This window comes from Mus pahari, chromosome X, assembly GCF_900095145.1.
Source record: "Mus pahari chromosome X, PAHARI_EIJ_v1.1, whole genome shotgun sequence".
Lineage (NCBI taxonomy): Eukaryota > Metazoa > Chordata > Mammalia > Rodentia > Muridae > Mus > Mus pahari.
This window is the reverse complement of record NC_034613.1, coordinates 122,924,583-122,951,899: the sequence shown is the minus strand read 5'-3', so window position 1 is coordinate 122,951,899 and position 27,317 is coordinate 122,924,583. Positions and strand designations below refer to the sequence as shown.

General features: G+C 40.2%; 1 protein-coding gene across 1 annotated transcript in view; it reads left to right on the top strand.

Moving 5' to 3' along the window:
* Trpc5 (transient receptor potential cation channel subfamily C member 5) overlaps positions 1 to 27,317 on the top strand; it is a 290,726-nt gene that overhangs the window by 136,604 nt on the left and 126,805 nt on the right. The window contains exon 2 of the mRNA XM_021188239.2: positions 11,189 to 11,587. Coding sequence (XP_021043898.1) covers positions 11,210 to 11,587 — 378 coding nt within the window. The 5' untranslated portion in view covers positions 11,189 to 11,209. The remainder of the gene's footprint in view (positions 1 to 11,188; positions 11,588 to 27,317) is intronic.

Below are 27,317 nucleotides of genomic sequence, written 5' to 3'. Positions count from 1 at the left end.
TGGAATCTTCTGCAGCTGAGATTCTCTCTTCCATCTCTTGTATTCTGTTGCTGATGCTGGTATCTATGGCTCCTGATTTCTTTCCTAGGGTTTCTATCTCCAGAGTTGTCTCCATTTGGATTTTCTTTATTGTTTCTACTTCCATTTGTAGATCTTTGATGGTTTTGTTCAATTCCATCACCTGTTTAGCAGTGTTCTCCTGTATTTCTTTTAGTGAATTATTAATGCCCTTCTTAAAATCCTCTATGGGCATCATGAGACATGATTTTAAATCTAAGTCTTGCTTTTTTGGTGTGTTGGGCTGTCCAGGACTCGCTGTGGTGGGTGTACTGTGTTCTGATGATGCTCAGTGGTCTTGGTTTCTGTTAGTAAGATTCTTACATTTGCCTTTCGCCATCTGGTAATCTCTGGTGTTAGATGTTCTAGCTGTCTCTGGCTACAACTTGTTCCTCCTGTGATTCTGTTAGCCTCTGTCAGCACTCCTGGGAGTCCAATCCTCTCCTGATTCCCAGTGGTCAGAGCACTCTCTGCAGGCAAGCTCTCCTCTTGCAGGGAATGTGCCCAGAAGTCTGGAGCTCAGATCCACCTCCTGAGTCCTGGAGTCAGAGCCCTGCATGGATGCCAATTCTCCTCTGGCAAGGAAGGTGCCCAGAGGTCTGGGACTCAGCTCTGCCTCCTCGCTGAGGATGAAGGCCTGAAGGGACCCTGTCCAAGAAACTCTGTTTCTTCTGCCACCCACGTGCTCTCTTGATTAGATTGGTCTCAGTGATCCCAAGATCCTGGGTGTGCTAGGGCTTGCCCAGTTTGCGCCCAGGGCTGATCCCGACTGGAATTAATCCCAGCCACTGGGTAAGTGGGTTTCCTTTGTCCCTTTTCCTGCTGGCACAAGACCCTCCAGGATTCTTTAGAACAGATGTTGGTTCCACTCACCAGTGATCCCAAGACCCTGGGTGTGCTAGGGCTCCTGCGGTGTGGAGATTCCTCTGGGAACATTGGGACCCTCCACTGAGTTCGTGCAGAAGATGGCGCGGGACTTTACTCTGACATTTTTGATGGTATCTCTTCTTTACTTTGCTCAAAGTTTGTATATAATTTTTATAAATATATCCATCCATTTTGTCTTGGTCAAGGTTTCTATTCCTGAACAAACATCAGAACCAAGATGCAAGTTGGGAAGGAAAGGATTTATTCAGCTTACACTTCCACATTGATGGTCATCACCAAAGTAAGTCAGGAGTGGAACTCAAGCAGGTCAGGAAGCAGGAGCTGATGCAGAGGCCATGGAGGAATGTTACTTCCTGGCTTGCTTCCCCTGCCTTGTTCAGCTTGCTTTATTATAGAACCCAAGACTACCAGCCCAGGGATGGAACCATCCACAATGGGCCCTCCACACTTGATCATCAATTGAGAAAATGCTTTAGAGCCAGATCTCATGGAGGCATTTCCTCACCTGAATCTCCTTTCTCTGTGATAACTCCAGCCTGTATCAAGTTGTCACACAAAACCAGCCAGTACACATTTAAACATCTTATTTGCCTAGTTCTGTATAAAACCTAGATATTGATACCTTTTAAAATGTATATCCTAATATGGGAAGCTGTATTTTGTAGATAAAATCTGTCTACTCATGAAAATATTTTCCTATTGCCTTGGACCTTGTTTTATATTGCCAATAACTTTGTTACATGAGTAGTAGTCATGTTTTGTTAAATTTATTACTAAGAATCTTTACATGATGTTCCTATGATTAACTGGATGTTTTCATGTAAATTTCTAAATGATGGTGATAAAGTTCTTGTATTTTGTCACCTCATCAAATTTTCTTGTATTTATAACATATTTTTGTAAGTTTTATAAGTATATTATGTGTATATAAATATGATTTTTGCTTCTGTCCAGATGTTCATTATAGTTTCTTGTGCTTCTCAATATATTACTCAGAATTTAAAAGTTGAACACCAGTACTTATAGTATAATCTTTACATTTATCTTGGATTTTAATGTCTATCAGTTTAATATTTCATAAATACTAGATTTATTATTAATTAGTGGTAATAAATTTTGTATGGAATTATTTTTTATTAGATATTTTCTTTATTTAGTTTTCAAATGTTACCCCCTTTCCTGATTTCCCCTCCCCCCTCCCCCCGCTCACTCACCCACCCATTCTTGTTTCCTAGCCCAGGCATTCCCCTACACTGGAGCATAGAGCCTTCACAGGACCAAGGGCCTCTCCTCTGTATGGAATTATTTTACTTCCTTTATTATTTTACTTAGATCTTTTAAGTAAATAAATGCTAAATGTTAATGTTTCATTGAGAATTTGTGAAGGTTCTTATGATTAAAGTTAATATATAGTTTTTATTTAGATTAATTAGTTTTAATTAGATTTAGATTATTTATATTAGGTTTGGATAGTAAGGTATTCTAGCTCTAGAGAATTAATTTGGAAGTGCTCATTCTTTTTGTAATCTGAATATTCTTTTTTTAAAATTCTTAATATTAAGAAAGCTAGGTATATTTTTAAGTTCTATATACAGCTATAAAATCATTTGAGCTGAGTGGCTTTTAATAGGTAGATATTTCAGACTATTTTAATATAACTATTATTCAAATTTTCTATCTCTCAGAGGTTTAATTTTGGTAATTTATATTTGAGGAAATGTTATCATTTGAGGGTTTTTTTCAGTTCTTTTAACAAAATTGGATAAAAGTGGATTAGCAAAAGGGAGCTATTATCTTGAATGTCTAAAACTACAGAAGTTGAGAGAGACTCATGAGAGCTAGTTCAATGACCCAAAGACATCATAAATGCTCTAACTATGCCATCTTTACCAAGTATGCTGCATCACTTGTTGGCTTTCTTCACATAATGGCCACTGAAGTCCTTGGTATCACATACAAATGACAACACAAGAAAATAAGCCCTTCAGCACATCTCATTGGCCAGAATTACATCCATTTCCCAAATACAGCTTTGTGCCTCTCCAAAGAAACAAATGATTAAGACTCTGTCTATGGTGAGGGAATTACTTCTTTCATAAGGGTATGGCTTTATAGTGGGAGTATTTATATAAACAAAAACAAGTTTCTGACAACAAAGCATTTCCCCATCTCTATCCCTACCACTGTTATGTAATATTTCCATGCATATTTATTGAGGACTTATTATGTATCAGCTTCTGAGAATAGGAATGTAAACAGGATATATAAAGTCATTTTTCATATTGTATTTGTATTTGGAAAGAAAGCTAAGTGCTTAACTAGTAAATAAACAATATATTACAAGAAGTTTCACCATTGAGGAGACCAAGAGATGCTTTTTTCTATTGGTATGAATATGTTAGTAGGAGTGATTTATTGCTATGTTCCTTTAGCAGAATAATAGTGCTAGGTTTTCCACTAGGGCCCATGACCTATGTAGCCTCAAGTCCTTATCCACTTAACTGTGTTTGAGATGGGCTCCATCCATGGAGTAGACCTCAAATCTAATGAAAAGTGATTTGTTACTACAATAACATTAAGAAACAGAATGTTAATTCCAAATAAGGAAACAATTGAACAGAGAAAAACATGATGACTAGCATCAAATATTTCCAGGCAATCTGTGAAAGAAAGAAATGGCTTTTTGGACATTGTAGAGGGAGCAAGTGCTGGGGACTGAAAGTTGTAGGCATGTGATTTCAGCTGAACATGTGCACAAAATTGGCACCATACAGGTGACAAAAGAAAGAAAACTTAGTTTCCTCTCACTACAGGTGCTCAGAACCAGAGATATTAAAAAGGATATTGTCACAGGAACCTTTTCATTTGCCCGGAACGTATTATAGATGGCCTGTAGAATATTTTGCAGAAGAGTCATCATATGAACTTGACAGATAAAGACTATTGTTACTACTTTAGTATTTAGGAAGTTCAAACTGAGAATGGTGACTCATATCTATAATTCCAGCATTCTAGAGGCTAAGGCAGAACAATGAGTTAAAGGCTAACATGGGTTGCATAGGAAGTTCCTGTCTCAAAAACCCATGGATAAATAAACCAAATAAAGCTGGAAATTGAGCAAAATGGTAGTTGGAAAAGTACCAAAATATTCTGACAATCCCTCTCCCTCTCCCTCCTCTACCCCCCTCTCTCCCTCTCCATCCCACAACCTTCGTCTGACTACTTCACAAAAAGGCTTTGTCCCATGAAATTTGCACTGTGTATATACATCATGGTGTTTGACATATAGTAAAATTCATTAATTGTCAAGTATTCATTCTTTAAATGTCAAAATTTTTATCAGGTTAAATGTCTTCACATCAGAATGTCAATGAAGCTTGTACTATTGGACACTTAGCATGGATAATAGTAAGAGGTCACTGAGTTCCAATAATAATGTATCAGTCCATCTGGCACAAAGCCTAAGCAATTTGTGGAGACCAGATTCCTCTGATGAGGCTAATGCTTTAGTTAGGTGGGAAGCCAGACTATTGTATACATACACACACACACACACACACAAAGCCCTATGCTGGGCAGAGATCTCAGCTGGGATTTGTTAAGTCAACTTTATACTCTGGCCCTCTGCCCAGTCCATCGATTTAGCTCCTTAAATCACATGATTTAATCCCACAAATGTCACAGCTGACCATTAGACAAACTCCTCTGGACAGCATCAAAGGAAAGAGGGAACATGATAAGCCCTCTGAGACAGCTTGTTAGAGAATTCTTAATCTTTCATGCTTGGGGGACTCCTTTCCTAATGGGGTTTACTGGCAGAATGGCATGAAACACAGGCTGGCTTTGTTTTCTTTACTGAAGAAAAGATCTCAGCATTTGCCTTAAGTTAATGAAGTACAATCTAGCAAGTGTAAAGGTAAAGAGCAACGGGAAGGAATCTTTCTGATAACAGATCCTCAAGAGATCCTAGTCGCTCCCTCTATCAGATCCTTATTCCCTAAATAATGGGGAAGTGAGACTAGTAGCAAGCATATGGAAAGGAGACTGGGTCTCCACCATTATTGAGGGAAATGCTGTGAGGGTTAAGAGGCTCCAATGGTAGGCTCTATAAGAGTTCAAAGAATGTAGCAAGTCATGAAACATCTACACAAGTCTGTATACCAACAAATAGCACAGGAAAGAGAACTTTGTCTCATTCTCAGCACAGTGTAGAGCTAGGCATGGCTCTATAGACTTAAAAGAGGTTCCCATGGTTGGACACAAGGTCTCTCCTTTTTCCCTTTATTGCATCTTCCCTGTCCTTCTAGTCAAATAAATTCTTTATTTACAAGATAATAACACTCCTAATGATGGACTTCATGTAACGCTATTACTTGATTTTAGCCATATGATTCACTATTTGTTCCAGTGGCTGCTTTGAAGATCTAGTAGCTTCATGCAAAAGAACAGCTCTGTAATATCACAATCTCAAGCAAAACTCTGGAGGGAAGTTTTTCAACATAAGGATTCTATGAGGACTCTCCTAACATAGCATACTAAATAAAACACAGCAGAAAGGTTTGAATGTAAGAGACAAAATGCAAAGGTAGACTATGGTTTGCCTATATATCCACCAATTATGTGTGCTTCAAGCCCGTTATTATCATGAATGTAGTGTCATCTCCCTTTATGATTTTAACCCATGTATCTAGCATCTGGCACATCATGAGAATGTAATGAATGACGCTGCTTGCTGCATGCAGTACTATTAGAATCAGTCAGAGTAATGGTGCAGTCCCAGTTCCTGGCACAGTGCCCAGAAAACATTAACTATTACATTAACTATTACAAACTAGAACAATTATTTTTATATCTTTATTGCCCAATCTCCTGGCACAATGTCTGGTGCATAATAGGGTACTAAATGTGTCTGTTTCCTTCCTTTTCACGTTTCCCAGGGATACATGTAAATTCTGTTTCCCCTATGGTGGTACTTAGGTAAGATGTTCATAGATGTCCCTTACAATGCTAAGCCCAACACAGTAAGAGAGCCTTTTCTTCTATGGTGGCCTCTGAAGAGGCAAGTGGAAAATGTTTAAAATCATTACACAGTTGGGAAGACTAAGATTATGAACTATACCTCTAATTCTTGTATTGTGCTGTAGCTTGAAAGGAACAGCCTTCCATGTCCCTCTCAGCCAAGTCATGATCTGTCTCACCACTTAGGTTCTATGCCCCATTATAGGGGAATGCCAAGGCCAGAAAGTAGGAGTGGGTGGGTTGGTGAGCGGGGGGAGGAGGGAGGGGATGGGAGATTTTCGGAGGGGAAACCAGAAAAAGGGATAACATTTGAAATGTAAATAAAGAAAATATCTAATAAAAAAGAAAAGAAATATATATTAAAAGATAATATATACTATATATGATAAGTATGAATGCCATATATGAATTTAAATGACAAAGTACTTGAAAAGTTTTTAATGTCCATGCTATCCCCACAAGACTTCATTATCACACTAAATGAGAAACTGGATATTATGTGCATCCTTCTAAAACTGATATTTCACAGTAATAAATCTGAAGTCTTAAGTAAAAAAAAGTCTTCCCTCTAAAGGGCAGAATGGCCCTCACATTTGTATGTTCAACTGGCCCATCAATTGTTGCGCCCTGAAACCTTTTCTGAGGCCTCCAGTCCTTGCTGAGCCCTTTCTGAGATCACAAATTAGTGCCACCCACCTAGTACTTAATTCTGCTATCACCCAATTGGTTTTGGTTCTTAAATGTTCAGAACTACTTCCTGCCATGTTCTAGATCTGTGTGAGTGCTGGGAATACAGAGATCTATGTTCTGCTACCCTAGTCATATGAAGACAAAAAATATTCAGTCAGTGTTACTTACTAAAGAAAAGTGATCAAAGTACTAGTAGAGAACAGGAAGACTGACTGAACTCCTGAGGGTATTTGGTAAATATTTTGCACTGAACAGAACTTGTGATTGAGGAGATATTGAAAAATGAGCAGAAGCTGGCTAAGCAGAGAGACTAGGGTGATGTCCAGATACAAAGAACTTGTCAGAAAAGGACAAGTCAGAACATGGCTCAATGTAGCTAGAACTCAAGATGGGATGAAAAGAGATAAGGGAATATTGGGGATGGTTGTCTCCTTTACTCATTGGATATGGACCTAATGTCCAAGTTGTGCCAGTCAATGGGCAGGGCTGGGCACCAGAAAACAGGACCTGGGACAATTCGTGTACTTGAGCTTTAAGGCTATTTGGAAGGAGCAATTAGCCAATAAGACAAATAAGTACTAAGTAGAAATTTTGGTAATCATCAAAGAGGAAGAAGACAGGAAGAAGAGAAGAATATGAAGGGACTAATTTGGGCAGCTTGGAGGGTGATATTTATGTAAGAACTAAAAAATGAAAAGAGATGGGTAAAGGTCAAAGGTCTTAGAGTCAAAAAATCTTGGCATCACAGAAGAATTGAAGGAAGTATCATGGGGTTAAACATTTGTGGCTAGGATGAGTTTTAGCTAAGGTCAGGAAAATGAACAGGAGCCAAGAGCTTGCAAGTCTCCTCTTTAGGAGACTTTTAAAAGAATAGCAGGAAGGGGTGAAGAGATAGCTCAGCAAGTAAGTGCTTGCCAAACAAGCATGTGTTTAGATCCCCTGGTACCCAGATTTAAAAAAAAAAAAGCTGAGCATGAGAATCCACATGTATAACCTGATGTCTTAGTCAGGGTTTCTATTCCTGCACAAACATCATGACCAAGAAGCAAGTTGGGGAGGAAAGGGTTTATTCAGCTTACATTTTCCACATTGCTGTTAATCACCAAAGTATGTTAGGACTGGAACTCAAGCAGGTCAGGAAGCAGAGGCCATGGAGGGATGTTCTTTACTGGCTTGCTTCCCCTGGCTTGCTCAGCCTACTCTCTTATAGAACTAAGACTACCAGTCCAGAGATGGCACCACCCACAAGGGGACCTCCCCCCTGATCANTAATTGAGAAAATGCCTTACAGCTGGATCTTGTGGAGGCATTTCCCCAACTGAAGCTCCTTTCTCTGTGATAACTCCAGCCTGTGTTAAGTTGACACAAAACTAGCCAGTACACCTGAGCACTGGGGAAGCAAAGACAAGAGGATCCCTAGAATTTGCTGGAGGGAAACTCTAGTCAAAAGATAAAGAAGGACAACCACAGAGCGAGATATCTGCCATTAATCTTGGGCTACCATACATACACAACACACACACACACACACACACACACACACACACACACCCCTGTAGGAAATCATGGAATATAAGCAGAATGGAATCAGGAAGTTGTGCTTTATAGGATGGCTTAGATGCACACTAGAAATAACGGGGAGAATGGAGTCAGGTTTATTAGTAAGTCCAACATGTGGCAGTAGTGGAAGCCAAAAAAAAAATGGTGAAAGCAGAGCTTGTTCTACCATCTTCTTCCCCTCCCTTGCCCCTGCACCATCACTACAGCGGTTACCAGAATGTTGGACGCACTGGAATTGCTCAGTGCATTTCCGTTAAGTAAGTTATTATAGCAGAAGCCCTAGAGCTCTCGAGTTTCTCTTTAGGGGCTCACACTCTTCTTCCCTCCCACTTCCTGTTGACAACATCGAGGCAGAGAGGCAGTCTAAAGTTAGTATTATCAAGGTCATATGCTGTTTAGTGGCAAGTGCTTCCTCTAAGTGCCAACTTCCTTTAGACTCTGTCAAATTCGTTGAAAGTGGCTGCTCTAGTGTGCTTCCTGTTGCTGCGATAAACACCATGACTAACAAGAACTTAGAGAAGAAGAGATTTGTTTTACACTCCCTCATTGCTGTCTGTCAGTCAGGGCAGGAACTCAAGCAGATACAGAAGCCAGACCATGGAAGAAGGTGTTTATTGGCTTGCTCCCCTGAGTATGCTCAGCTACCTTTTTGTTCTTGTCTTGTTTTGTTTGGTTTGGTTGTTTTTCAAGACAGGATTTCTCTGTGTAACCCTGGCTACAGAGAACTCACTCAGAACTCAGAACTCAGAACTCAGAACTCACTCTGTAGACCAGGCTGGCCTCAAACTCAAAGAGATCTGCCTACCTCTGCTTCCTGAGTGCTGGGATTAAAGGTGTGTGCCACCACAGCCCTGCTTTAGCTACTTTACTTATTTAGCCTGGCCCAACTCCCTAGAGACAGCGTCATCCACAGTGAGCTGTGCTTTCGTCCATCAACTAGTAATCAAGCCAATCTGATGGGATGCCATGCCTCACTTGAGGCGCTCTCCCTCTCCAGGTAACTTGAGTGTGTATCCAGTTAACAAAAAGTAACCAGCACAGTGGTGAAAGGCATCAGAGTTTTTCTAGGTAGTCAAACAGTACGCTGTTCTCCTGATTGCTGGACAACGAAAGACATTCATCATTTGGGCAAAAGGCAGCCAACAGTTATCGTCAAATGCTAACTCCTCCAAAGATCACAAGGATATGAATTGCAAATGCTACTTGATATAATATATGCTTTTTGCCCTGCTAAAGTAGAGATGTAATCACCTGAAAAACTGAGGTAAATGTGGACGTTCCATACCTTCTCTTACATCTAAGAGATGAGACACGGAGCTCTTTATCACACTTCCATTCCCTGCTAGTAGTAAAATGAAAAGTATTAAAATGAGGCCATCTTAACTCTAGAGTGGCCTGCTCTGGAGAGAACAGCCGATCACTCTGCTAGTAGATCTAAGTCTCATTTTCTCCCCGGAAGAGGATCATCACCCCCATCTCACAGGGACAGTACAAGGCGTCAATGAGGAATGTGAGTGAATTTGATCTGTAAATTGTAGAGGAAGTGCTCTACCCTGTGATGCCTTCTGTATGGTTATAGGCAAGTGTGCTTTTATTTTCTTGGTTGTCCTGAGAAAATTTAAACACAGTACAGGTGTTCAGTAAATAACAATGTCATTTTCGCTTTACAATCAGTTCTGTTAAGTGTGATGTGACCTTCGATTTGGCACAAACGAAACAGACCATTTGTTCCTCCAAATTAAATCAAATTGATTCTCCAGTCTCTTAGCTTCAGAGTTTGGAGTTGTGGCAGAAAGAAACCAGGGGTAGGTTTAGGAAGGGAGCCCATCCTTATCATTTGCAGATAGCTTTGGCTTGTTAACGTCAATACTTCTTCAATGGGCATCAACAAGGAACAGGGTTGGACTTAACACTAAATCACATATATATTTTCCCCTTTTTATCTTTTTTAAAAAATACATGGTCTCATAAATCCTAGGCCAGCTGTGAATCCACTTTGTGGCCAAGGATGACCTTGAACTTCTGGCTCTCCTTCCTCTACCTTCTGAGAACTGAGAGTATGGCTGTGCGCTACCAGTTTTTTTTTTTCCTTTTTTAAATTTATTTATTATTATTTTCTTTATTTACATTTCAAATGCTATCCCGAAAGTTCCCTATACCCCCCACACACCCCTGCTCCCCTACCTACCAACTCCCACTACTTGGCCCAGGCATTCCCTTGTGCTGGGTCATATAAGGTTTGCAAGACCAAGGGGCCTCTCAGTTCTATTGCATGTGGAGCTAGGGAATCAAATGGGTCTGGGCTAAGTGGAGAAGCATTCTACTAACTGAGCTGTATTCTCAACTCCTAAAACCGTACTTCAGTATGAAATGTGTATCTGGAACAGTGGGCAAATGAAATCTTGAAAAAGTAGATTACAAAAAGATGCACAGACCCAGAGATCAAAAGAAACTGGCCCTGTGTCAGGATGAAGGTAGTGCCACTGATCAAAAGTAGTACCACAAATATTTTCAGCAGTGAAAGGAAAAGGACAATCTAATGTGTACTATATCTTAGGGGTTGTGATTCTGTGTACCTCCTTTAAGTATCAGAGTAGCTTTTCAGGGTAGGAATTATTCTCTAGCACAAGACTTGGTAAGCAGTGTCTAGACAATAACTGCTAATGATATTAATATGGATAACCTTAGGAACTAATGTGGTAGAGGCTTTGGCTAACTTGTCCAAGATCACAGAGCTGGTAAGTGTTAGTTTGAGCCCAAGTCTATCTGATCAAAGTCTGGGATCTTGCTACTCTCCTCCTTGGCTACAGGGTCACATTGATGTCATTTAAACACTTTTGGTATTTTGAAATGCCACTAAAAAGGGATTAATAAGTGGTCATTTGAAACCTTCATGTAACTAAAACACTCTCTCTCTCTCTCTCTCTCTCTCTCTCTCTCTCTCTCTCTCTCTCTCTCTCTCTCTCTCTCTCAGTTTTCTAAATTGTTATGAACCATGGCCCAGCTGTACTACAAGAAGGTCAATTACTCACCATACAGAGATCGCATCCCCCTTCAAATCGTGAGGGCTGAGACTGAGCTGTCTGCTGAGGAGAAGGCCTTCCTTAGTGCTGTGGAGAAGGGGGACTATGCCACGGTGAAGCAGGCACTGCAGGAGGCCGAGATCTACTACAATGTCAACATCAACTGCATGGATCCTTTGGGCAGGAGCGCCCTGCTCATTGCCATTGAGAATGAGAACTTGGAGATCATGGAGCTACTGCTGAACCACAGTGTGTATGTGGGCGATGCATTACTCTATGCCATCCGCAAGGAGGTGGTAGGAGCTGTAGAACTTCTGCTTAGCTACAGGAAGCCCAGCGGGGAGAAGCAGGTAAGAGAATTCCCTTAAGCTGGAAATAGCTAGAAATCAGGATGTCAGAGTCCAAAGGACAAAGGTTTAGCAGTCTGAAATGGAGAAGCCCTATCTTAGAAACTGTAATCACTTGTCTCCTGAGCTATCCCAGGAACTGCCCTGTGTGGCCCCTGCTGTTTTATTTCATTGCTTTGTCTTTTTTTTCCTTAGTTACTCATACATATTCAATACTTAGCAGTGCAGAGTCATGTTCATCATGTCTAGAATATATAAACTCTTTCCACTTTCTTTACCACCCCCACTATATCTTCATTTTCTTTCTTTACTCAAACACTACATTCTAGAAAAGAGTCCAAGCACAGACCCATGCTTTCTCTTGAGAGGCTTTTCTTCCATAGACAAGAAAATGTTAAATGCCACAGTAGAGACACAAATAAAAGCCTAGCATATTTTTCTAGTACATGGTATGTGACTGAATCTTACTCATAAGCATTTGGTAGTTTATGTCTGTAAGTCTCAGTTTATGTCTGTAAGTCTCATATCCTCAAGTCACTGAAAGTTGATATTGTTTTAGTCATCTTTGATTTCGTAGTCAAATCTTGTCTCCCATGTTCAATCCCTAGGCCCCATGGTTTCCCGATTCCTTGTTCTTTCCCTTCTAACCCAATTCCCACTCCTACTGCCCGCTCTGTCATCACACTCATAAGTAAGGGGTTCTCAAAGTGTGGTGGTGAGACTGCCGGCAGCAGCATTTCCTGAGAACTTATGCAAAATGCAAAGCCTTAGAACCCCACACTACAAGCAGAGTGAGTCTTGAGCTCTGAGATGTTCCCCAACAAACTGTGCCTTAACAGGTTCTCAAGAGGATTCTAACACAGGCTCTATTTTGAGAGTCACTGTCCTCCACGACCAGGAACATTTTCTCATTAGTCTCCCTGCACCAATTCTTTTTGTGCCTCTGAAGCCTTCCTGAAAAGTCAAGTTAGCTTATTCTTTCTACATTAGGATAATGATCTAATTACTCCAGTCCTTGCTTTTAATGCCACAATGTTGACTTTTCCGCTGGTGTTATGAGAAAGTGCTTGAGGTGATGTACTTTATAAAGCAAAGACCCTTGTTTTGCTCATCATTTTTGGACGCTGGGTGTCCAAGACAATGTGGCTTATCTGATAAACCTCTGATGAGTGCCTCCTAGCTTTGTTATAGCCATGGTGAGGAAAACAGAATGGAAACTGGTCAAATATGGAAGGAGATTAATCAGCAACAATGCAAACATTCAACCTCAAGTCTTATGAGACAGAGCCAAAGCTGGAGTTCAGGGAGATGCATCATTCTTCATACTGATTCATTTAGGACATGAACAATGAAAATGAGCTGACAGCTTGCAAAGTCCTGGAATTGACAGCATGGAGAATAGAGTCAACGTCTAGAACTAGCAGATCAACAAACCTTGGAATAACAGACCAAGTTCCCTTCCCCATCAGCATTTTCTTTACCTCCAAAAGAGTAAGGATCCCATCACTCTCGCTCCTTGCTATATAAAACTACCTGGACACCATACTTGATAAATGCTTATTTAATGGATGAGTAATATGTAACCATTACTGAGCTAAGCATCTTAACATGACTTACTTCATTTAATCATTCAGGCATTAAATTGCTAGACATTATTATTTTAGTAGTAATAGTAGTAGTAGTAGTAATAGTAATAGTAGTAGTAGTGTATTCCTTGTTAGCCAGGAAGAAAAAGGAGTATTAAATCAATTGTAAAGATCACACAAAATATCAGAGCTGGAATTCAAGCTCCTAAGCTTCTTTTTACCCAGTAGGTCCTGATCAAACAATTGAATGAGGCTATTACAAAGACTTTGACAACCAAAGCTGGAGAGATGGCATATTAGGAACATGTATTGATCTTGCAATGTGGACCTAAGTTCAATTTCCAGCACCCAAATTTGGGTGTATTGTAAGCACCTCTAACTCAGTTCCAGGATAGTCTATGCCTTTTTTTTAAATCTCCACAGGTACCTGCATTCATATGAACATATATATAGATGCATAAACAAACAAACACATATAATTAATTAATAAAACTAATCTTTTAAAAATTAGAAACAGTAAAAGACTTTTGAATGTTCAACAATAAAAAATTGATTTAAAGTCAAACGTGCAAAAAAATCACAGGTGTTTGTGGCAGTGCTCGCTCATGGTGTATCTATCATACAACCTCATTGCAGCCTTGCAATAAGGCCCTTTACATTGCACATGCTATTACACAGTGTCAGTGATGCTTCTCAGCTCAGCTTCGAGACTAATGGCTGATAGATTACTGACAGTGCCTTTATTTTACATACCAATAGTTATGGGATTATAGAAACATAATGGCGCAACTATGGAAAACAAAGACTCTTAATATTTTTGCTATAATTCCTCAGCATGTTAAATTAAATATTAAATTAGTATACCTTTGGATTGGATTGCATTAGAATGTTTGATTTTTAAAAGCTGTTCAGTGAGTTGTTTTCTATTAAAAAATAAATTGGTGAGTTTTAGTTTGAGATTAGCACAGAATGTCCAATAATTTCTTAAATAACCCTAAACATACTTCTGCTATTTCATAGTGTATGGTTATATATAGCAGCATTCTCAGCACTGATGATCCTAAAACTAAAATCTTGTTCACTCTGAAAAATGATTCTGCAGTATAACATATCAAAAAAATATCAAAAGAAGTATCAAATATGTAGCCAAGATTTAATTCTTTATGTAAATATAAACAAGTACATTCATATCATTAGTATGCAACTGTCTTAGTCAGGGTTTCTATTCCTGCACAAACATCATGACCAAGAAGCAAGTTGGGGAGGAAAGGATTTATTTGGCTTACATTTCCATACTGCTTTTGATCACCAAAGGATGCAGGACTGGAACTGAAGCAGGTCAGAAAGCAGGAGCTGATGCAGAGACCATGGACTTGTTCAGCCTGCTCTCTTATAGAACCAAGACTACCAGCCCAGGGATGGCACCACCCACAAGGGGCCCTCCCCGCTTGATCACTAATCGAGAAAATGCCTTACAGCTGGATCTCATGGAGGCACTTCCCCAACTGAAGCTCCTTTCTCTGTGATAACTCCAGCTGTGTCAAGTTGACACAAAGCTATCCAGTACAGCAACTTTGTTTTAATCTTTAATGAGGTAGAACTAGCAATTGTTTTAGACTAAATTTAATCATGATTTAGTATTAGCAAATGTTTAATATTCGTAAACCTCTCTTATATACCTATATACCTGGGTTAGATTAAAATTTCTTTGGTGAAGGGCGGTTCTGAGTGGAAACATTTTAAAAGCCATATACTAGACCACACTACTTCCCTGGAAATCATAGAATTGTAACACAGGAATGGTGAGATAGATCAAATGAATAGAAAATAGATGAACTACCTAGTGACAGGCCTAAGAGATATAGCATAGAATGTGAGTTTGTTTCCTACTCGGTCCATCTTAGCAAACTCATCGAATGTCATGTGTTCTGTGTCTCATTCTCAGCATTAAGAACCATCCTCTAAGTTCCTATACCACACTGGATCAATCTTCTTCCCTTTATTTGAAACTAATTACATGGCACCTTGCACTAGTGGGTGGCCTCACTTGTAGGAGTTCCTAGTCCCTTTAATGTATGGTATAAACCTAATGCCCAGTTCTTTCCATGCTCATCCTCTGTGTACCAAATCAGTGTCTACAAGATAAGGGATGATATATAAATATTTGCCAAAGATATGAAGGAGTGATATATATCTTCCCAAAAAATCACAAGACAATTTTCCCTAGACAAGACATTTGGGGGCTGTGTAATCAATCACATTTACCCTTATAACTATTTGAAGAGGAGGAGGAGGAGGAGGAGGAGGAGGAGGAGGAGGAAGAGAGAGAGAGAGAGAGAGAGAGAGAGAGAGAGAGAGAGAGAGAGAGAGAGAGAAGTCCTCTTGTTGCTCGAGATTCTGGTCCTTTGACCAACTTTCTACCCACTGCAGACTATTTCTTTAGGAGTAAAATTTGCCAACTTGAAGGCTTTGTAATATTGATTGATTGATTGATTGATTGCAGATAAACACTCTTAGAATTTGTCAAGGAATTCAAAACTTGGGAACAAGAGAAGACCTGATGCCAGACTACTTCTTGCCCGTTCCACTGACTACCTTCCGGCCATTGGCTTTAGCTATCCTTAAATGAGCCTAGTTCAATAGGGAAGGCACATTCAGCTATAATTCAGAGAAGAGGCTCGCATTTAGGTGAATGTGCTAAACCAACTCTGAACCATTTGTTGTACATATAGGGGATGTGTCAAAATGTGGGTTCCTGAGACTTAGTGCGTGACTATAGGATCAGAATCTTGGGGCTACTGCTGTCCTAGAACTTGCTTGGTATGCCAGGCTGACCTCAAATTCAGAGATCTGACTGCATCTACTCCTGGGAGGTAAGGCATGTGCCACTAAGCCCAGGGCTTGCTTCCAGTTTCAGAGGCTTAGTCCCTTTATGTCATGGTTGAACGCACAGCAGCATGCAGACAGACATGGTGCTGGAGAGATAGTTTGAGAGGTCTACACCCTGCTCTGTAGGCAGCAGGAAGAGAGCAACACTGGGCCTGGCTTGAGCGTTTGAAACCTCAAAGCCCACCAGTGACATATGTCCTCCCAAAAGGCCACGCCTACTCCAATAAAGCCACAACTTCTAATCCTTCTCAAGTAGTGCCACTCTCTGGTGATTAAGCATTCAAATATATGAGTTTATAGGGGTCATGCTTATTTAAAACACCACATACTTGTATAGCAATGGAGTCCCTCTATCATGTTTTCATGTTCCTCAAATAAATTCCTTATTTAAAATATAAATAAATGCATTTTTGAAAATTAAAAAAAAAAAAAAAAAAAAGAATCTTGGGGCTAAGGCCTGAACCAACACTTTAACAATCTCATCTCTACCAGTTTCTAGGTAAGAGGTAAGAGGTCCTTATGCCTCTGTATTTGTTTTCTGTGATCGTCTTTACAAATTACCACAAACTGAATGGCTTAAGGCAAGATAAATGTCTTATTTCACAGAGTAGGACGCAATAAGGAATGAAAGTAATAGTAAGACTGATTCCTTTTGGAGAGGTGTCTGATTAGATTTGTAAGTTAGCTAGAATCCCTCATGCTTCTTACATTTATATCACTTCAGTCTCTACCTCTATAGATGCAAAGTGTTCTTTCTTTGGCTTTCTTCTGTTTCCATCCAAATTGCTTTCTTCCTTAAATGGATGATCCCATTTTTCTGTAATTGCATCCTCAAAGACTCTTTCCCAAATAAAGACCATTCTCAAGGTTAGTACAACTTGAACATATCATTTGGGGTACACAATTCATGCTGTGTGAGACATGCTGTTCCAAGTCAGTGGCTTCCAAATGTTTCTAGCAGTAGAGCCATTCATAAAATCCCACTGAGAATCAACCTAAAGAGAGCAGGTTGGACCCAGAACATATTGATTCGCTCTCACTCTTGCTTTTCCTTGACCTTTGAGGCGTTAGCACAACTTGAATGCCACAGGTGTAGAGGACAAAAAGTAGAGTCTAACTCACTGTTCACAGTGCTAGCCAGTTCAGTTCCATCATCTCTAAAATGCCACTAACAGTGCCTAACTCCTGCCTAACTCAGAGGTCTGTTTTAAGGAAAAATTAAGATTGAAATATGTGAACAACTTTGGGAGGTCATTAAATGTTAGACTGACGTCAGTCCTGATCATTTTCTGAGTTGCTCCTTCAGTTTGCTTGAGCTCGTCATAGTGTGTGAAGAGACCAGATGGTCCGTGGCTCTGGTCACAAGGCACCCCAGGTACAGTATGTGGGAGGGTTGGAGAGTGAGCTGGCCCAATTCACAGATCACCTCCCTCCTGTCTGGCTGGCCTAGATGGCAACAGTCTGCCTTTTGGTACCGTAGAAGCTCCATAACCTCAAAGGCATTCTTCCTTTGTCAGAAGGGTTTAAAGACTTGAACAACGTGTAAGTGGAGCTTCTGGTCATTGCATCAACAGTCTACCCAAGTAAGTTGGTCACTTGCGTCACTGCAGGCATCCAGAAAGCGGCTAAGCAAACCTTTTCCCTGTGGTCCTCCCCTCTGGGCTCTGCCATAATTATTCATTTGTCTGTGGCAGATGGCTCCAAATTAAAATTGGTCTCACAGATGAGCTACAGAGATTAAATCTCAACAACACTGACAAGTGTTTGTGTTGAGGTTATAGAAAATCAGCAACAGGGCACTGTTTGGTTTGGGTTTTTTTTTCCTGTTTCTATCTGGCTCTTAGTCTCAAGATGAGGTTGTACGGTATGGAAGAGAGACACTGAGGACCTGAATAAAGGTTACTGAAACACACAGAGAGGAACTGAAGGGACTAATCCATTCATTCAACTCAGTGAGAGAGATGAGAATGAAGAGCTTGTAAAAATTCCCCTGCTGAAGTCGCAGAGACAACGTTTGGAGCTAAGACGAAAGGATGGACAATCCAGAGACTGCCCCACCTGGGGGTCCATCCCATAATCAGCCACCAAACGCAGACATTATTGCATATGCCAGCAAGATCTTGCTGAAAGGACACTGATATAGCTATCTCTGTGAAGCTATGCCAATGCCTGGCAAATATAGAAGTGGATGCCTACAGTCATCTATAGGATAGAACACAGAGACCCCAATGGAGGAGCTAGAGAAATTACCCAAGGAACTGAAGGGGTCTGCAACCCTATAGGTGAAACAACAATATGAACTAATCAGTACCCCCAGAGCTCGTGTCTCTAGCTGCATATATAGCAGAAGATGGCCTAGTCAGCCATTGTTGGGAAGAGATGCCCCTCAGTCTTGCAAACTTTATATGCCCCATACAGGGGAACGACAGGGCCAAGAAGTGGGAGTGGGTTTGCAGGGGAGCAGGGTGGGGGGAGGGTATAGGGGACATTCGGGATAGCATTTGAAATGTAAATGAAGAAAATATCTAATAAAATAAGCTTTAAAAAAGGAAAAAATTTCCCCTGCTATTTACAGATGCTCTATACTTTGGAGTCAGCTACTTATTAGTTGTGTTTACTTGGACAAGCCACTTAATCTCTCTAGACCTCAGTGTTTTCATCTGTGTCTAGAGACAACGAGGGAATCTACTTTATAGACTTATAGTAGGAGTGGAAGGAACTATAGATGCATTGATGTGGAATGGTCCCTGGCCTGTACTAAGTACTCACTAGACTGCTAGAACTGCTCTTCCTCTAATGTCATCTGCTGGTTAATGGCATCTATGTTCTCAAATGAAGCTGGGAGATAGCTCAATTAGTAAAGTATCTCCTGTGCAAGCATAAGGACCTGAGTTCAGATCTCCAACACTCATGGAAAAGCTGGGCATAGGGACATACATCTGTAAACCCAGAACTAGGTGGAGGCATAGGGACAGGTGAATCCCCAAAGTTTACTGTCCAGCCTTCTTCATCAAACCCTCATCAAATCAATGAACTGCTGGTCCAATGAGAGACCCTGTCTCAAAAATTAGGAGAATACCCACCAAGTAAGATACCTAAAGTCAGCCTCTTGATTTCTATACATATGCACCTATGTGAACAAATTGTATACATTATACACACATGGAGAAGGGGCACACATGTTTGCACATTAAATAATCATTGTACATAGTGGTTAAAAATTCAATTTGAGGAGCTGGTAAGATAGTTCAGCAGTTGAGAGCACTTACAGCTCTTGCAGAGGACATGAATTTTGTTCCCACCATCCACATCAGGTAATTCATAGCTGCCTACCACGCTAGCTTCTGTGACCACTCTCTTCTGGTCTCTATAGGTAGTCTACATATGTGCACAACCCCCACAACACACACACACACACACACACACACACACACACTTGCTCACACTCACACATTCTCACACACACACACACACACTCACACACACACACACACACACACACACACACACACACACTTGCTCACACTCACATGTACACTTATATAAAATTAAAATCTTTAAAGAATAAGTATCCAAATTGGGTGACTTTGGAAAGGTCATCATTTAAGCATCAGTTGTCTTAAAATGTGAAAATGCCTTTGGACTGGGAAAGCAGCTCGGTGGTAGAGGAGTTATCTAAGTGATCATCACATTAAGCCTTTGAAATAATTTGCAGAATGTAATCTTTAGTGTATGAGAGAATATAATCTTTAGTGTAGGACAGCCATATTATTTACATCAATACAAAATAGTTTTATTTGCTAATTTTCTCATGGGTATAATAAATTACCTTAAAGAAGAAGCAGCTGAAGGCTGAAAGACTTTATTTTGACTTGCCGTTTGGCACAGTCCCTCGGACTTGGAAATCAGGGAGCGTGTGCATGTCACAGCTGGTCATGTTGCATCTGCACTCTAGAAGCAGAGAGGGAGAGATGCTGGTGCTGAGCAGGTGTGCTCTTTGTATTCAGTTCAAGATTTCTGGCAATGGAGTGATGCTGTCCACATTTAGGGTGGGTTTTCACATGTCAATTCATCCAGTCTAGAAACTCCTTCATAGACATGACTAAAGATTTGCCTCCTCTCATGATTTTAGAGCCTGTCAAGTATAGTCAGTATTAAGCATCTAGTACTATTACTATCCCAATTAATTTCATAACCTGAATTTCCCAGTGTCAGAGTACACCATCTATCTGTTGTGCTCTCTACCAGGGCATATTTGGGTTGGAGATTTACCGCAACATCAGAATAACGAGATTTTTGTCTTTTTATTAATTTAACTAACTGCACATTTTATTATTGCTTTCATTCTCACGTTATTCCTTCAACCCTTTCTATCATCTCTGACCGAACATTTCTGTGTCTAGATACTGTATTTTAGCACATTTAGAAGCATATCTGAGGCAAAATTAATATATAAACTGTTTATATATTTGATGGGTATAGTCTGATGAATCTGGACATATGCATAATAAGCAAATCTATCACTTCTGAACAGATCCTAGTGCCTCCCCTATTTTGTCCATGTACTGTTTTTATCTCCTGACTTCCTGACATGATGCCTACCCAACTATACTTCTTTTTTGACCACTGCCTCCAGCATTTTTTTTCTTCCACAGATTCATTATATTTTTTCCTTGCATTCTGGTTCCTACTGATAAACCAAACCAAGATTAACTAAGTCCAATTCACAAAATGTTCTCTGTGCTGAGGAGTATGTCAGCTCTGTGAAGTTCTCAGCAAAATGAAGAAAACATGATTAGAGGGAGCTTCAATGCAGGAGGGCTTCCTGTCTCACTTTGATCTCAAAGGATTATTGTCACCTATTTATTAGTGAAAGGGGGCTGTGAGCTCACTGGGAGAACCTTACTTTGTGGAGTCAGTTCTTTCTTTGGGCAGTTCTGGAGGCTGAACTCAGTGTCCTTTGGTTTGTAATTTAGGGCAACACACACCACATAATGAGAATGGAGAAGAGAAAAGAGCACTGAGTGGGCTTACACGTGAGATGGAGGCAGGAGTATCAAAAGTCAAAGGATAGTCTTCACTACAAATGATTTTGGAAAGAGCCTGGGCTCCACAAGACCCTGTCTCACCCCAGCATGGATGAAGGGGGGTAGGCACAATGTTCCACCCATAGCTAAGTAACTATTAACATTAGATTGCTGTTTTCTTCAGTGGAGCAACAACTGGCATATCAACCAAAATCCAGGGCAGGCCCCATGCCCAGGAGTAATCTGCCTTATAAACTGGGCTCAATGAGTTTGGTTTTCTTTTTTATTGTTTATCTATTTTCTAAAAAAAGACAAAGAGAAGGAGGGGGGAAGAGGAGGAGAGAGAGAAGAAGAGGGGGGAAGAGGAGGAGAGAGAGAAGGAGAGGGGGGAAGAGGAGGGGGGAAAGAAGAGTATGAAGTTGAGTCAGTAGGAAATTGGAGGAAAATGAACAAGATCAAACAAATCAGAGTGTATGAAAGAAGAGTTAGGGGAAGGACTGAAGGACCTGAAGGAGATTGCAATCCCATAGGAAGAACAACAGTATCAACTAATTGGACCTCTCAGAGCTCCCAGAGACTAAGCCGGTAACCAAAGAACATACATGGACTGGTCTGTGCCACTGCCCCTGCTACATATGTAACAGAGGGCTGCCTTATCATCAGTGAGAGGTGAGGCCCTTAGTCCTGTGGAGGCTTGATGCCCTAGTGTAGGAGGATGCTAGAGGAGTGAGGTAGGAGCGGGTGGGTAGGTGGGTGGGTGGGTAGATAGAGGATCACCCTCTTAGAGGTGAACAGAAGGGAGAATGGAGTGAGAACACGTGGAGGGGGGACCTGAAAGAGGGACAACATTTGAAATGTAAATAAATACAATAATTGATGAAAATAATAAATAAAATACCATTTTATTATAAATAAAAATAGTGAAAGGGCCATCTAAAGCAAAGGATGACAACTAATAGAATAAGAGAAGAAAAAGGAAGTTGGTTCCAATGACAGACCATCTCTCCCTTCTCTCCTCCCTTTTTCTTTCTAAGTAAAGTGAAGTGATGAGTTGGAACTTTCTGAAGTTAGAGAGTACAAATTCTGGAACCCTTTCAGCTTTTCCAAGGCAGCTTTACAGCCACTATCAGCTAGCTCCATTGTCCATCTCACAACTCTGGGTGGAACTCTGGGTTAAGCATTATGAAGAGGGACTTTCCAATGCATCCTCCTATCATCAACTAGGCTTTATACTTCAACCACCAGAGAGATACTGTCTCTGTCACTCAGCATATCTTAGACCAACAGCCAACGTTTGGAACAAATTGTGTGCTCAAACAAAATGAATGTGAATCCTATTCACACAAGGTCTTCTTAACTGTCTCGTGGAAGATGCAAATTTGTTCAATTATCCGAGTTCATCGTCCCTAGCACCTTTATTCATCTGCTTAGTTTTGAATTTTGTTCTAAAAGAAATCACATTAACTATAAGAAGTGTGAGAAGAATGAGAGTATGAGAAGAAAAATATTCCATTTCCCATTCCCAAAGCTGACTCCTTAGAAGTCATGACTAAGAACAATTTATGTAGGTTCTCCTAGATACTGTTTGTTCTTATTTAAACAGAAACACAGAGAGACTTTTTTGAACAAAGGCTTTACAAAAAATGTACCTTGCTGGGTGTTTGTACGTTTTTAATCCCAGCACTTGGGAGGGAGAGGCAGACTGATCTCTATGAGTTTAAAGCCACCCTGGTCTATAAAACTAGTTCCAGGACAGTCAAGGCTACACAGAAAAACCCTATGTCAAAACAAAAAAAAAAAAAAAAAATGGCGTGGTGGCGCATGCCTTTAATCCCAGCACTCGGGAGGCAGAGGCAGGCGGAAGAGTGAGTTCCAGGACAGCCAGGGCTACACAGAGAAACCCTGTCTCGAAAAAAACAAAAAAAAATTATCCCTACCAATACATTTTAGCTATCTTTCTCTGTGGGGACATTTATTCATACTGCATTGTTCCTATCAATATAATCCTGTACAAGTGTGTCATACTTATTTGTCCAGTATATTAAGTGAGCACTTCAGTTGTTTCAGGGTTGGATAATTTTGTTTTTTCAAACAATGTTATAGTAGATGTTTTTACATTGGTAAAATTATTATATATAAGGTAAATTCTTAGTTATAGGATTATAGAGTCATAAAACATGTGTTGTTTAATTTGGATACCAGCAGTCCAAAGGTGTAGCTGTTTCTTACATCTTTGTCATCATAGATAAAAAAGAAAACATTAAAAACTACAACATTTCTGATCTGACAGGCAAAAAGAAGTACTACCTCATTATAATTGCATATTTCACTTTTTGAAGATGTAGCTTAAGGCCAAAAGAGGTCATTGAATCTCTCAGAGTTAGTATAACATGTTTGTAGGAAACCCAGCATCTTCCTTGGGTGCTAGGATCATCTCTTCAGTCCTTGTCAGGTCAGCACCAAGCCGCAGCCCCACACTTGAGTTTTATTATAAGCAAGGTTTAATATATTTTAATGCCATAAGCCATTTGTTTTATTCTTGGGTGAACATCTGATTGTATATTTTACCTCTTGATTTCAACTAGAGTTGTCTGATTTGTCTATGCTATTTTCATATTATACTCATCAAGCTTACTAATTTTGTAAAACTGTTCACCATGATTTATTAAAGATCGGGAATTTAAACCATGTAGCAAGTCTGTGGCAAAGAGCAAAGCTAATTATACTCTAGGACATGTAATGTTGCTGGATACTCACATAAGACTATCCCTAAGTGACATTTCAAATATCTTAATAGCTCTCTAGGATAAAAGTATACATGCATAATAGCTCTTTATTTTTAAGTTGCCAGTTTAGTTCTTTAGCATCTTGATTCAAAAGAAAGAAGAGAACTTCATTCTCAATCAGAGGGAAATAAAACCACACAGAAATAGAGAGGCTGTTTTTTGGTGTAAGAATGAATTCTAACAAAAGAACAATAGCAAAAAATCCATCTCACTCATTGCTTTTTCTGTCTTCATTAGCAGCACAGTCTCTACTTCCAAAAAAGAAAAGCTGTCAAGGAGTTGATCATTTGAAAAAGGGAAGTTTTCCATGATTTATTGAATAGTCGAGAAATGTATGAGTGATAAAATGGGAGATGGGACAAATCTATACTATTTCTTATTTCAATTTTTTAGTCATCCGCATTTTACCTAGGAATATAATTTCCAAATTCCTTCTATATTTGATGTCATGCAGATATATATCATCAAGATTAAGAATGTTTGGCAATATAAGTTTCTAGGTTCAAAACCTCTGTCTTCTTCTGGTCCTCCAAGTTAAATATCCAAATCTTTAACTGCAAGTTAAAGATTCAAAACTAGAATCTGGATCGCACAAGAGGAGGCAAAAACATTTCTTAAATTTCAGGAATGTATACGTTTGGAGGATAGAGCTGCCATTCAACAGGAAGGTGAATTCCTACAGTACCTGAATCCCTGGGCTCCATCTCCAGTACTTCCTCATGTTTGGGGTACTAAGATAGAGGATTAATACTGGTGACAAAATGGATAGTCATTGCATCCTGACTGATAAAAGACCAAAGCATTCTTGGTAATACAGAGATGTACCCCACCTCCCAGGCATCAAAGCCCAAGGATGTCACCAAGTCATCAGTCAGCAGCACAGATCTCTTACATCCACATGGATCTCAGGCTTCTTCACAGCTTGGAGCAGCAGCAAGGACCATAGACACCAACATGGCCTTTGATGGCATCACAGACTACTGTGGTCCTTCGAGGAGGTCCAATCCATAAAGGGAACCTTTCCTCATTGTAGACCTTCATCATTGGCCAAAGCCAAGGTGATTGCACAGCTGGGAGGCATATTCAGGGATGAATTTGCATCTGCATAAGCTCCAGGCTGTTGCACATGGCCCATACCAACCCTACTGACTGATAGCAACCTCAGCCCCCTCTCTCACTGGTCACTGCCATCACATTTTTAGCTCTACCTGTCTCCATGGGGCATGTACTGATCCTTTTTTCTACTTCTCTCACCTCTCCATCACATATGTGATCATCAGAGTGGCATCTACCCCCCTCCGTGTGTCTGGGAAGGCCTGGTTGTGTTTCACTCTGGACTTTCCCCCATAACCTGTAATCACCTACTTTTTTATTTATATTTTCATGGAAAACATTTTTTTTTCATTTAATGTACTCTGATCATAGTTTCCTTTCCACCAAATCCTTACCACCCCAACCCAGCCAATTCCACACCTTCTCTTTCTCTTTATAGAACAGATGAGGAAAAAAAATTAAACTTTTAAAAGCAAAAAAAAAAAGCACAATAAGCACACACACAAATAACACATAAAAACACAAAATCAGAAAACAGAATACACAAGCAAAAGATCAGTAAGACCAAAATAAAGTAATATAAGACAAAAAGTCTACAACAATATCATTGAGTTCACTTTATTTTAGCCATGTACTTCCAGGCATGAGGACTACCCTTACATGCAGTTAATATACACAATGATACTCAGTTGAAAGAAGAAGATGCCAGTCGGAGATAGCTTCTGGGATAGTGATAGAGCTTACGGCCATTTCCCCCCCTCAATGCTAAAACCCCATCCTGCTTCAACTTAGGCAGGCCCTGTGCATTTTGTCACAAGCTCTGTAAATTCATATGGGCATCAGTCCTGTTGTGTCTGGAAGACAGTTTTCTAGGTATCCCCTATCCCTTCTGACTCTTTCTGCCTCCTCTCCCATATAGTTCTCTGCGCCTGCCAGGATACAACCCATTTAGAACTGAGTGCTCAAAAGTATCCCATTCTCTACACATTGTCCACTTGTGGATGTCTGTATTTGTTCAACGCTACTGCATGAAGAGGTTTCTCTGATGATGTCTGGGCAAGGCACCAATCTGTGGGTATAGCAGAATGTCATAAGGAGTCATGTGATTGCTATTACCCTTTAGCAGAACAATACTATTTGGTTTTCCCTTGTGCTCTTGGCCTATCTAGTCTCAGGTTCTTGGCTACCCAAGCAGTGTCAGGCTCCACAAATTCCATCCTGTGAAGTGGACCCTAAATGCAACAAAGGACAGATTGGTCACTCTCACGCCTTTTGGGCTACAATTATACCAGCACATCTAATGCAGGCAGCTCACCACTGTAGATCTCAGGGTTTGTCATTGGCTTGTTGGTTACCTTTCTCCTATGGGAGCAAGCAGACTACCTTCCAGTACCAATTCAAATATGAGAAAAACTCATTCTGCTCAAAGCTCACTAAAGTTCCTTGGTGCTTATGGAACATGGTATGATTTGACCTGCTACCATCGGCCTTCATCACCTGTCAGTTGCTCTTGCTCAACCTTCTCTCACCATACTCACTTCTTTGAGATTTTTTTGTTGTTGTTTTGTTTAGGATACTGTAGATGGAACCTAGAACTTTATTGTGATAGATAAATGCTCTACCTATAAATTATATCCAGAGACCTTTTGTAAATTGTTTTTAGATTTTGTTTTTGTCTCACTATTAATGATTTGTAGCTCTAGGAATGAAGCACATGGCTACTTCCATGCTAGGAGAATATTCTATGATTGAGCTACTCAGTCCCTACACTCACTTATTTCAAGAATTATGTAACTCAAGTGTCTTTGAATGGTTCTCATCCAGGTAGTTACAAGGCTAAGCCTTCATTCTCCTTTATATTTGCATTACAATAATAACTCATAAGGCAGGTTCCCCACGATCACCAGTTGCTTCCTATCACCATGCTATACTTCAGGACTCTTGGTGTTATCACCACCTGACATACATTTTTAAAATTATTTTATTAGATGTTTTCTTCATTTACATTTAAATACTATGCTGAATGTCCCCTATAACCTCCCCCCTCTCTGCTCCCTTGCCCACTCACTCCCACTACTTGGCCCTGGCATTCCCCTCTATGGGGCATATAAGCTTTGCAAGACCAAGGGGTCTCTCTTCCCAATGATGGCTGAGTACACCATCTTCTGCTACATATGCAGCTAGAGACACAAGCTCTGGGGGTACTGATTAGTTCATATTGTTGTTCCTCCTATAGGGTTGCAGACCCCTTCAGCTCCTTAGGTATATATTCTAGCTCCTCCATCGGGGGCCCTGTGTTCCATCCAATAGCTGACTGTGTGCATCCACTTCTGTGTTTGTCAGGTACTGATATAACCTCAGAAGAGGTCACTATATCAAGGTCCCTTCAGCA